Below are 13,154 nucleotides of genomic sequence, written 5' to 3' on the forward strand. Positions count from 1 at the left end.
GGATATTTAGGGTCATGGGGGAACAAATGCAACATAATGCTCATGCCATTTGCTGTGATGTAATAAAATCCTTGTCTCTGAACCCAAATCTCATGTTTTCTCCCTTCATCCATAAAACAGTAAAAGGCTAATGCATTAACTTCTAAGCAGGGTAAAATCCTAGACCCCCATATGGACCTTGACAATTACAGTGCAAACTTTTTCCTAGTCTGTGGCTTGTATTTTTTAAAACTTGAACACTTGAAATCATTTTAGACTTGTGGAAGAGTCAGCCAGGATAGTACAGAGAGTTCCTGCCTGCTCTTCATCTATCTTCCCCTAATGTTAACATCTTAAAACTATTGTACAATGATCAGAATGAAGAGATAACATTGGTACGATACTATTAACGATGCTACACACAATTTATATTTCTCCAGGTTTTCCACTTATGTATTTTTATCTGTTCTGGGATCCAATCCAGGATCCTATTTACATTTGACTCTCATGTCTCTTTAGCCTCCTCCAATGGAACAGTACCTTAGTCTGTAGTTGTACTTCATGACCTTGATACTTTTGAATAGTAATGGTCAGTTATTTAGAAGAATGTCTCTCAATTTGGGTTTGTCTGATGGTTTCTTGTGAATGCATTGAGGTTATGCATCTTTGGTAAGAATGCCAGAGTTGATGTGTTCTTCCCCGTACGACTTATCGGGGGGTACATTATATTGATGTGCCTTATTACTGTTGATTTAAAATGATCATTTAGTTAGGGTGGAATTTGCCAGGTCTCTGTACTGTACACGTATTGTATTTTGTGGAAGATAACCTTAAACTACATGAATAGCTTTCATAGGTGGATCTTGACTGCGGCAATCATTACTGTGGTATGCTAATGGTGGTTTCCTAGTTCCCTCATTCCTTCCACGTTTATTAATCAGAATTCTTATGTAAGAAAAAGTTGTCTCTTCTCTCACTGTAGTTATGTATTTGATCGTTTATTTTCATTAATATAGCCTCATGGGTATTTATTTCATGCTTTCGGTTATAATTGAATACTATCATTATTTAGTTTGTTGCTCAAATTGTTTCCTCTTTGGCCATTGGGAAATCTTTCAGGTTGGCTTGTGTGTTTCCTTCTGATTCCCTTACTCTGTTTGGACCAATTCTTTACTCTCTACCACTAGATAAATGCTCAAGGCTCACTTTGAGTTTGTTCTGCCCTACTCCTGGGATCAGCACTTCTCCAAGGAGCCTGGGTTTATTTTATTGGAGAGTAGTATTTAGGAACCAAAATCTGGTTGCTAGATGTGCTTACTTCTTGCTTGTATTTTAATTTTTTAAAAATGGAATCATTTATAATGTTTTTTTATATTTAGATGAATTAATTTTTTTCAGCCTTTTGTTGCTTTTGTCTTTCATGTATTGTTTAAAAAGACTTTCTTAAGAAAATAAATTGGCTGGGCGTGGTGGCTCACGCCTGTAATCTCAGCACTTTGGGAGGCCGAGGTGGGTGGATCACCTGAGGTCAGGAGTCCAAGACCAGCCTGGCCAATATGGCAAAACCCCGTCTCTACTAAAAATACAAAAATTAGCCAGGAGTGGTGGTGCATGCCTGTAATCCCAGCTATTCGGGAGGCTGAGGAAGGAGAATCGCTTGAACCCGGGAGGTAGAGGTTGCAGTGAGCCGAGATCGTGCCACTGCACTCCAGCCTGTGCATTGGCAGCGAGACTCCATCTCAAAAAAGAAAAAAAAAGAAGAATAAATTAAGGTTAACCTAAATTTAAAATAGAATTACCCTTTTCTTCTATTTCTAGGGTTTTGTTTCTTTGTACTTTATTCTTCAGTTAACTTGGAATTTATTTGTGTGAATCGTGTAAGATTTAATAATAATGATAATAATAGCAGCTAACATTTATTGTGTGCTTACTATGTGCCAAGCATTGTGTTCAGTATCTTACCTATAACATTTCATTTAACCCTCACATCAGCTGGATCAAATGGATCTTTTTATTATCTTCCCCATTTTGTATATAGAACAGTGAGAGATTAAGTTTCTTGTTCAAGGTCACAGAGTTAGTAAGAGGGGAAGCAGGATATAAGGTCATGCACTTACCACTTGAGCTAGCATTCTTTTTCCCAAATGGCTGGCTAGTTTTCCCAGCACTGTTTGTCATTTTCTTTTCTCTTTTTTTTTTTTGAGACAAAATCTCACTGTGTTGCCCAAGCTGGAGTGCAGTGGTGCGATCTCGGCTCACTGCAACCTCCACTTCCCAGGTTCAAGCAATTCTCCTGCCTCAGCCTCCTGAGTAGCCAGGACTACAGGCACGTGCCACCATACCCAGCTAATTTTTGTATGTTTAGTAGAGACAAGGTTTCACTACGTTGGCCAAGCTGGTCTTGAACTCCTGACCTTGTGATCTGCCCATCTTGGCCGCCCAAAGTGCTGGGATTACCGGTGTGAGCCACCGTGCTTGGCCACTGTTTGTCATTTTCTTGTAATCATCATAATTTTTATACATCTACTCTTTGTTCTTCTTTTCCAGATTTGTCTTAACAATTCGTGTATTTTCATCCTTTGGTATACATTTTGAAATAAGTTTATACAGTTTTTTCCTCCAAAATACCAAGTTTTGAGACTTAGTTTTATATATTTTTGAAATGTATGTAAATGGAGTCATGTCATATGTTCAGCAACCAACTTTTACTCAACATTATTTGTGAGAATTCATCATGTTAATGTGTGCATTATATTCATTTGCTACCTTTGTTTTTATTGCTGTATCATATTCTGTTGCATGAATGCACCACAATTTATTTATCTATTATCCCAGAATGGACATTTGGATTGTTTCTAGTTTGGGGTTATTGCAAGCAGTGATTCAAAGAACATTCGTATTCATGTCTCCTGGTGCACATGTGTGAGAATTTCTCTAAGGCATATCCCTAGGAGAGAGTTTATGAATTTGTGGGTCAAAGGCATATACAATTTAAGCTTTTGGAGAGAGGTCTCTAATGATCTGCCATAGTGACCTTCAGACATTTTGTATTAAAAATATTAATCTGTAGTCTTTAGAAAGGATACAAAGCAAATGTGGTAGCAAATCTATGAATGACATTGAAGAGGGAGGGAAAGAAATATATTGGATGACAATGTAAAGATCCAAGAAGGTCTTCAGTGGTAAGAGTGGGGATGCCATACTGATATCCCAACCTCTCTGTTGGATGGGTTTGTTGACAAACTGTTTGGCTTCCATTGTTTTTTTAAAATGGTTTTGTTCAGAGCATGTTATTTCTGTTTTTGCTGAGTAGACCTCTCTGTTTCATGCTCTCTTCATCTCTGACCAGTTCTCAAGCAGGCACTTGATTTTATCATCCCAAGTATGTAAGAGTGGTCAGTTAATAATAAGATAACATTGGCCGGGCGTGGTGGCTCATGCCTGTAATCCCAGCACTTTGGGAGGCTGAGGCAGGAGAATGGCGTGAACCCGGTAGGCAGAGCTTGCAGTGAGCTGAGATCATGCCACTGCACTCCAGCCTGGATGACAGAGCAAGACTCCGTCTCAAAATAATAATAATAATAATAATAATAATAATAACATAACATTTATTAAGAATAGGTTAAAAATCCTGAAAGAATTTGAAGGAGAGAAATTGATCAACTTTGGATAAAGACTTAACAGTTTTAGTTGAATCCATTGATAGAATGATATTACTGATGCGAGTCAACTTGATCCTAGGCTGCTTTATGAGAGGTATAGTTTCCAGAAAAAAGGAAGATGATGTTTTGGCTCTTCTCAGCATTGGCCAGATCACACCGAAGGCTTCCTTTCATTCCTGAGGCATATGTATTTAGAGTGATGTTGTGTGTGTCCAGAGTAGAAAGGTGAAGAGGTTGAAGCTATTAAGACCATGTCCTTGGAACCAACCCAAAAGCTCATCAATGATAGACTGGATAAAGAAAATGTGGCACATACACACCATGGAGTACTATATGGCTATAAAAGGGAGTGAGATCATGTCCTTTACAGGGACATGGATGAAGCTGGAAGCCATCATCCTCAGCAAATTAACATAGGAACGGAAAACCGAACACCGCATGTACTCACTCATAAGTGGGAGTTGAACAGTGAGAACACATGGACACAGGGAGGGGAACATCACACACCGGAGCCTGTCGGGGGATCAGTGGGGAAAGGGGAGGGAGAGCATTAGGACAAATAGCTAATGCATGCGGGGTTTAAAACCTAGATGAGGGGTTGATAGGGGCAGCAAACCACCATGGCACATGTATACTATGTAACAAACCTGCACATTCTGCACTTATATCCTGGAACTTAAAGTAAAAAAAAAAAAAAAAAAAAAAAAAGGCAATGTCTTATTAAATGACTAAAGGCACACAGAGTGCTCATCTTTGAATAAAAGACCTAGTGATGATATGGTAAATGTCTTCAAACATTTGAAGGGATGCTGTGTGTTCACTAGGCTCCATTATGTAAAACTATACAGATGAGCAGAGATTACAGAAAGAACTTTCTCATAATCAGTTATTTAAGCAGGTACTATTTGATGACCACTTACAAGAAACTGTTGATTTCAGATTGACTTCACTTTGCTAGTAAGGTTTTTGTTTTGAATAATGTTCTTTTTTTTTTTTTTTTGAGACGAAATCTCACTCTGTCACCCAGGCTGGAGTGCAGTGGCGTGATCTCTGGCTCACTGCAAGCTCCGCCTCCCAGGTTCACGCCATTCTCCTGCCTCAGCCTCCTGAGTAGCTGGGCCTACAGGCACCTGCCACCACGCCCAGCTAATTTTTTGTATTTTTAGTAGAGATGGGGTTTCACTGTGTTAGCCAGGATGGTCTCGATCTCCTGACCTCGTGATCCACCCGCCTTGGCCTCCCAAAGTGCTGGGATTACAGGCGTGAGCCACCATGCCCTGCCATAATGTTCAGTTTTAATAACTTGACCCAGAGTAATATAATGACACAAATAATTAACCTGGAAAAGTCATTCCTGGTAGAAGCGGGTCCAGTTCAAGCCTACGGACAGGATTTTAATTATAAACAGAATGAGTCTTCAGTTTTAGTAAATCGTTTAAGGTGCTTGTTGTAACTTTGTCTTAAGTATTATAAGAAAAATATATATTAATTACACTTAAATATCTACCATTTTAATATATGTATGATTAGGGAAGACTGAATTTCCTGAGTAAACTTCAGCACACTGATCTATTTGGATGTTTCACAGAATTCTTATACCTTTTTTTCTTAGAATTGGCGTGATTTGGATGCAAGAATCACTGATACAGCAAATGAATCCAAAGATAATGTCAGATATTTGTATACTTTGGAAAAAGTGTGTCAACCTCTCTATAACCATGACCTAGTAAGTATGCTTTTAAAGTACTATTTTAAACTGAGTGCAGTGGCTCGCACCTGTAATTCTAGCTACTCAGAAGGCTGAGGTGGAAGGATCGCTTGAGCCCAGGAGTGCAAGGCTGCAGTGAGCTATGGTTGTGCCACTGCATTCCAGCTTGAGCAAGAAGACCCCATCTATAAAAAAAAAAAAAAAGTACAATTTAAGAAACTGACTTGTATAATTAATGCATTAAAAATCTTTAATATGTGTATATTGGGGAAAAACATCCTGCCCAAAGTTATTTAAAATATATATTTTCCTCTTATGTATTTATGAAGAATGATAAACTATATTTAATATTTTAACCCATATTTAAATATATAGTGAATCATTAGTATAGTATGAAATAAGCAAGACAAATATTAATATATTACTTACTCTTTGCTGCATAACAAATTACCTCAGAACTGAGTGGCTTAAAAACAATGAGCATTCATCATGTCAGAGTTTCTGTGGCTCAGGAATCCAGGCAAGGCATAGCTAAGAGCTTCTGCTTCAAGGTCTCTCATGAGGTTGCCCACAGGCTAAGTGGGGCTGTGCTCTCATCTGAAGTGGGGGAGGCTGACTGGGGAGAGTCTTCTCAGCTCACTCATGTGGTTATTGGCAGGCCCCAGTCCCTAGCCAAGTGGGCCTCTCTACCTGGCAACTTGCTTCCCTTGGAGTGAGTGATCCAAGAGTGAGCAAGAGAATGAGAGAACGAACACCCAAGTTGGAATCCACCTTCTTTTTATAACCTAATCTCTGAAGTGACAGCCCATCATTTCTGTTGTATTCTATTGGCTAGAAGCAAGTGAATCTGGTTCACTCTGGGTGGGTAGGGGAGTATACAAGGGTGTGAGTACTACGTGGGTGAGCATCACTGGGATCATCTTTGGGGCTGCCTATCAAGGTAGATATTTCCCAGTTTACAGATTAGGAAACCAAAACTCATCATGGTGTAGTGACTTTGCCAGCATCACTCAGCTAATCAGGGATGCAGGACAGAACCCATCTTCTAATTTCTAGCCTACTCTTCTCATAATATTTCCATATAGATCCTTTAAAGAACATGTTAGCACTACCATTTGCTTTTTTTTAAAAAAAGTTTAAATTAACTTCAAATTTATAATCTGGTATTTCATAATATTTCATATAAAATATGAAAATTAAAAAAATCTCTATCTTTTATTTAATAGAAGGAGAAGTCAAGGAAGCTAGTAGTTGTTGAGAACTTAGGGCAGGATTTCCCTATTTTTCCTGGATGTGACTTCTTTTGTAAATCATTTGTAGGCAGGAGGGCTGCCCAGACAGCTGTATTTTTAAAAATGTTCCCAGGCTTGAGAATCCTTGACCTTTTTTTATAGGCATTGTGCTACATGCTTTAAATATGTTTTCATTCTCCATGCACAGTGACCCTCATTTCAAAGATTAGGAAGCCCAGTTTGAACATTTCTATGATGATGCATGATGGGACCAAATTTGAATCTAGCTATCTCTAGCATTATGGGTTGTATTATTTTTCCACTTTACTATGTTGCTTCTTCAAGGTATTCTCTAAGTTGAAATGCTTCTCTTCCCTTCCTCCCCCCACCCCACCACCCCGGGATGGAGTCTGTCTCTGTCACCCAGGCTGGAGTGCGGTGGTGCTATCTCTGCTCACTGCAACCTCCGCCTCCTGGATTCAAGCAATTCTCCTGATTCAGCCTCCTGAGTAGCTGGGATTACATGTGCGTGCCACCATGCCCAGCTAATTTTTGTATTTTTAGTAGAGACAAGGTTTCGCCATGTTGGCCAGGCTGCTCTCAAACTCCCAACCTCAAGTGATCCACCTGCCTCCACCTCCCAAAGTGCTGGGATTACAGGCGTGAGCCATCGTGCACAGCCCAATGCTTTCAAATTAATTTGTGTCTGATACCTGTGTTCAGTATTCTTCACTCTAATTTTTTAAGAAGTAGTCAAATCTTCCATGTAGGTGGTAGCACTGGCCGCATGGTTTTGTTGACCAACCTTCTTGGGTCAATGTAGGTTTCATCCTAGAGTCAGGGAGAAGGAAAGAGGTTATGGCCTATATCACTTAGATTTGGAGAAGAAGGAGGTGTAGAGGCAGTTCATAATCATTCCAAGAGAGTGTTAGTAGTCAAGAAGTTTAATATGAAAGGGGAGGGAAAAATGTCAGTTGAGAGTCTTGGACAAGTGCATTTCTTACTGCCATGAGGAATCCATTATCCATCAGGGAGCACCATGAGAGGGGACAGGAAGACTTTAGAACAGAGTCTTTTAATTGAGTCCATAAAGAGATTGTAGATTTTATTTAAAACTTATTAGTGTTATTTGCAAAGAGATGACTTTTTAAAAAATTACAGCTTTATTTTAGATTCGAGGATACATGTGCAGGTTTGTTACATGGGTATATGACATGATGCTGAGGTTTGGGGTATGGATGCTGTCACCCAGGTAGTGAGCATAGTACACAATAGGAAGTTTTTCAGCTCACACCTCTCTCCCTTCCTCCCCACCAAGAATTATGACTTTCTTAAACTTCATTCTTCTCATTTTTACCCCTGCTACTAGTAGCTGGACTTGTGTTGTGAACCTTTGTAAAATTTGTTTAATATAAGAACATTTATATTATTTCTTAGGTATTTCTGTGCATGTGACCCCAAGTAAAGAAAATCAAACTGTATATGCCGTTGCTTGGCTTACTTGGCAGCTCAATGACTTAATTCCCCAACTTTATAATGTGAGCAATTAAAATTTCTGTCCAAGAAAAATTAAAATTATTACATGTCACAAGCATTTCAGATTGCTCACAAGATTTGAAGATGCAAATATGAAATACACATAATACCTAAAGCCTACTCCAGGGCTACCGCAAGTAGCTCTTGATGTGAAAAAATAATAGATGAAGTGAATATGGCACAATGTTCACATTTGTCAAATCTAGTGATGGGAGTAGGTGGTCATTATATTATTCTCTGTACTTTTCTATATATTTAAAGCTTTTTATTATCAAAAGTAAACTCGAAAGAAAGAATACTCTTTATTGCTATCAAGACTCCAAATTTTAAGGTATACTGATTTCAACCTCTTGATTCAAAAGACTTGTTTTAATTCATATAATTTAAAAATCATTTAGTTCTGATGTTTTTTCATCCTAGTAATTTTAAAAAGCTTTGTTCAATTACTCTAACCATGGATGTGCCTTATTATTGTTATTTTGTTGTTGTTGAGCTTTTTATATTCTCTGATGTAGGAAGGTTTCAAGCATTACCTTTTGAAATGACAGAAGTACTGATAGCATTGAGTCATATAATTGCTTCCCACTCATACACCCACTATATCTGTACTTTCAACAATTCCTTTTTCCCCCTCATTTTCTTTATTCTGATTAAAAGTAACCAGCAATTGCTGTTTAGTTTATAACTGTCATTTGGGTAGGAAAAGTGCAGGGGATTCATGCTTCCATTTCTGGTTCATAAGTTTTATGTATGTTTCATTTTTTTAATCACTCTGGTATTGTGCTTTAGGCATATCTTACATGTTTGACATATAAGATATCTGAACACTGTATATAGATGGACAAGAACAGTGCACTCAAGGAGCTATTATTGTAAATAATGATGTTTAAAGTTCAGATGAAGGACATTTTTTCCTGAAGGACCCATTTGATGCCATCCCTGAGTCCTCTTTATTGGAGTTTAGTGGTACTTTGTAGACATGACTTAGCAAGGGTGGAAGGGACTCCTTCTAAGCATATTTTTATTTGGATCTTTTTGATCTACAGATGCCATATATAATATGAATTCTGACATAGAAGGTTAACTATAAAGTAATGATGTTAATTTCCATAAGCCACATAAAACTGATTTAATTATTCCATAGTTACACCCCACACCTAGGACATACCATACAGTCATCGGTGGTTGTTTTTCTTGGCTGTATTTCTTCTATCACCATTAAAAAAACATTTTATATATTTTATCTTGTCTTATCAATTAAAAGGAAAGTTCCTTGAAGGGAGGGATGCCATTGGCTTTGTCTGTTCTTCTGTAGTGATTTGCATCATGGTTACAAGCAGGATCTCAAAATCTCCACTACGTAACTTAGAGCTGTTGGATCTTAGGCAAAGGGACTTAACTTCTCTTCCTCTCTGTTTTCTCATTTGCAAAATGGGAATAATGATAATGCTCTATTTTATAGATTCTAAGACATTTTTTCACATTTTAATATCCCTGAACTCAGGACATACTTTAGTCAGTTAGGTTTTGTGAATCCTTGTGAATGTGACTTGATACTACCTTAAATTATTAGTTCTCTCCATGAGGGTGTTTTTTTGTTTTTGATTTTGGTGCCATTCATATGAATTCAGACTGCAGTTGAGTACCTGTGCATACATTCTCATAGAAGTTTGGTTTCTTTCCTCCTCCTGGTAGCTTGTACATTTTGTTTCTCTCTTGTTCTCCATGGTTGGTTTATTTCATGTTTACCTTAACAGGGAGGACCCTCATTCTTGTTGCCCAGGCTGGAGTGTAATGGTGCAGTCCCGGCTCACTGCAACCTCCGCCTCCTAGGTTCAAGTGATTCTCCTGCCCCAGCCTCCCAAGTAGCCTACATTACAGGTGCCTGCCACTACACCCAGCTAATATTTTTTTAAATTTTTATTAGAGATGGGGTGGCCTAGTATTATGTAGGAGTTAGATTCCTCATCTTGGGTGTCTTTTTTCTTTCTCAATAGCACAGAAATAAATGGTGCAATCTTACAATCAGTGATGTTTTATATCTGACATAATCAAACCTACCTTCAAGGGTTGTCAGCATATCCTAGAATAATATGCTAACGCTATTAGCCTAGTGCCTGGAGTATAGTAAGCATTCAGTTTATGTTCGGGATTGTTTTATGTCCTTGTTGTACTTGTTCTGCTTTGCTCTACCTTGTTCTACTTGTTTTACTTGTTTGTGTTTATCTCTTCTGCTTTGCTGTGAGCTACTCATGAATAGGTTTGGATTTCTCCCTATATCTTCAGAGCCTAATGGCACTTGGTAGGATTGCTAAAAGGTGAACTGAGTTGCATGAAAGAAAATGAATGCTAGTCTGATTTCTATTTTAGCTGGGCTTCTGACCATAAGAAAGTCACTTTACCCCTCGAGGTATCAGTTTCTTCACCTTTAAAAAGAGCAGAATGAACTATTAACCTTAAAATGGCTCTCACCTCTAAAATTTAATTTTAGATAAACTTTTAAGTTCAGATTTACAGAAAAGTTGCAATGGTAGCACAGAATTCTCTTTACCCAGTTTCTCCTGTTAACATCTTGTATTACCTTAGTTTGTTTGTCAAAACTAATGTCCTATTATCTGTTCCAGGGTCTAGTCTAGAATACTGCATTGCGTTTAGTAAAATTTGGCTTTAAGATAAAAATGCTATACTATTTTGTGTACGTTTAGAGTTTTGAGTATTATAGAATATTGGTTATTAAAACTATATGCATATGATGGAATTCACTTAATTTGTTTCAATGTTAGGTTTCCATGGCACATGGAATACAAAATTTGATTAATGCCATCAGAATGATTCACGGTGTGTCAAGGTATTATAATACCTCAGAGAGAATGACCTCATTGTTTATCAAGGTAAGTTTCTATGGGAGGAAATTACATGTCATCTTGTGAAAAAGTTAGCAAGTCTTTCCTTCTGAGCCCTAGGAAGGGAATTGGGAAGCCTGAGTGCCTCTCAGAGTTTTAATACTTCCAGCGGGCAAGAAGAGAAAGGCATTGACTGGACTCAGTTGTACTTAATTGAAGGGAGTAATTGGTACTTTTCTGTTTATCAGATGTAAACCCCAATACTTAAAGAAAATGTGCCTGGTGGTTTTTTAATTTATTCATTTCAAATAGTTTTGATTCTACCCAAGAGATAGGAGTGTATCTACTATTAACAGTGCTTCTTTAGCTACTCCCATCAGCACTATAGTTTGTGTAAAATCTTCCTGTGTAGCACCACATGGTTAATTATTTAAAATAATTTGAAAAATAAGCAACACATGAGACCAGGCATGGTAGTTCAGGCTATAATCCCAGCACTTTGGGAGGCCGAGGTGGGAGGATCACTGGAGCTCACGAGTTTGAGACGAACCTGGGCAACATAGGGAGACCTTGGCTCTACAAAAAAAAGTTTTTTAAGTTAGCTGGGCATGGTGGTGTGTGCCTCTAGTCCTAGCTATTCCAGAGGCTGAGGCAGGAGGATCCCTTGAGCCTGGGAGTTCAAGAATGCAGTAAGCTGTGATCATACCATGGCACTCCAGCCTGGGCAAGAGAGTAAGACCCTGTCTCAAAAAACAAACAAACAAACAAACAAACAAACAAACCACCACCAACAAAAAAACCCACATGAATATAATTTATTTGTAAATTATTCAAGCATAACGAAATATATAAAGTCATAGTCACATTTTAAGTTTTTTTAAAAAGCAAAGTATAGGTTTAATCACTATGTCCTAAATACGACAAGACTCTCAGAATCCTTCCTCTTTACCTGTCTCTCTCATTCTTGCCATATATATCCCACATTGAGATCATTTTTAGTTCTGACAAAGATTCTTTGCTTGGCTTCTGAATCTTCTGGTAGGCCCACCTTTGCACTTTCTAGTAAAATCTAGTTTGAGCAAAGAACCCTGCTAAGTCAGTTTAGCAAGAACCCCCCATTCTCGATGTCTGATGACTCTAGATATCTGATCAGGTTTTCATTCCCCCCAACCCCCCAGGTGTTGTCTGATCACTTTGGCCTATCTTCAGCAAGAGTCCTGTTAGGTCAGTTTAACCAAAATCCCCCTTACCTCTGATGTTTCCTCTTAATAATTTTCCACCCACTGACTCCCATCCTGCCCCTTGGCTGTACATTCCTGCTTGCCCATGCTGTGTTCAGAGTTGAGCCCAATCTCTCTTTCCCGCTACAAGATCCCATTGCAGTGGTCCCTATACCTATCACAATGGTCCTGAATAAAGTCTCTTGCTGTGCAAGTATCACTGAATAATTTTTTTAACAGTTCCATATTATTCTTAACATTTCTTTCAACATTGTGAATCAACAAGTATTCAGACTAAAATCCAAGTATCGCTAATTTATTTATCACCACTGTTTTGTGATTCCTGCATCTTTTTCCTTCTTGGATTCATTATTTCTTTCGCTGAAAAAATTCTTTCAGAGAGGGTTTCAGGGTGGTGAACTTCCTGGATTTCTACATGTCTGAAAATCACTTTCATTTTGTCTGATCACTCAAATGCTAGTGTGACTTGGATTTTAAATTCGACATCATTGTCTCTTGGGAAGTTGAAGATATTGTTCAATCATTGTCTAGTATTCAATATTGTTGAGGAGAAGCTTGGTGCTAATCTGATTCTTTTTTCCTTGTAGGTAACTAGTTTTATTCTCCCAGGAAGCTTTTAGGATTTTTTTTCTTTATCTTTGAATTTCTAAAATCTCAAACTCTTTTTTTACATTTTTCTTGTTCTACACTTGCTGAGTTGTCTCAATCCAAAGACTTTCCTTTCTCTTTATTCCTGGGAAACAGTCCTCTTTTGCCTTGGATTATTCCTAGCTCACTGATATGGTTTGGATATTTGTCCCCTCCAAATCTCATGTTGAAATGTGATCCTCAGTGTTGGAGATGGGGCCTGGCAGGAAGTGTCTGGGCCATGGGGGTGGATCCCTCATGAATGGTTTGGTGCCCTCCTTGTGGTAATGAGTTCATGCAACAGCTGATGTTTAAAAGATCCTGGC

At 38.2% G+C, this 13,154-nt stretch overlaps 1 protein-coding gene across 1 annotated transcript in view; it reads left to right on the top strand.

The window, feature by feature from the left end:
- The window catches only part of DNAH8 (dynein axonemal heavy chain 8), a 317,387-nt gene that overhangs the window by 35,259 nt on the left and 268,974 nt on the right, over positions 1-13,154 (top strand). The window contains exons 9-10 of the mRNA XM_030796747.1: positions 5,254-5,367; positions 10,901-11,008. Of these exons, the coding sequence (XP_030652607.1) occupies positions 5,254-5,367; positions 10,901-11,008 (222 nt within the window). The remainder of the gene's footprint in view (positions 1-5,253; positions 5,368-10,900; positions 11,009-13,154) is intronic.

The sequence above is a fragment of the Nomascus leucogenys genome, chromosome 17 (assembly GCF_006542625.1).
Source record: "Nomascus leucogenys isolate Asia chromosome 17, Asia_NLE_v1, whole genome shotgun sequence".
NCBI classification, from domain to species: Eukaryota; Metazoa; Chordata; class Mammalia; order Primates; family Hylobatidae; genus Nomascus; species Nomascus leucogenys.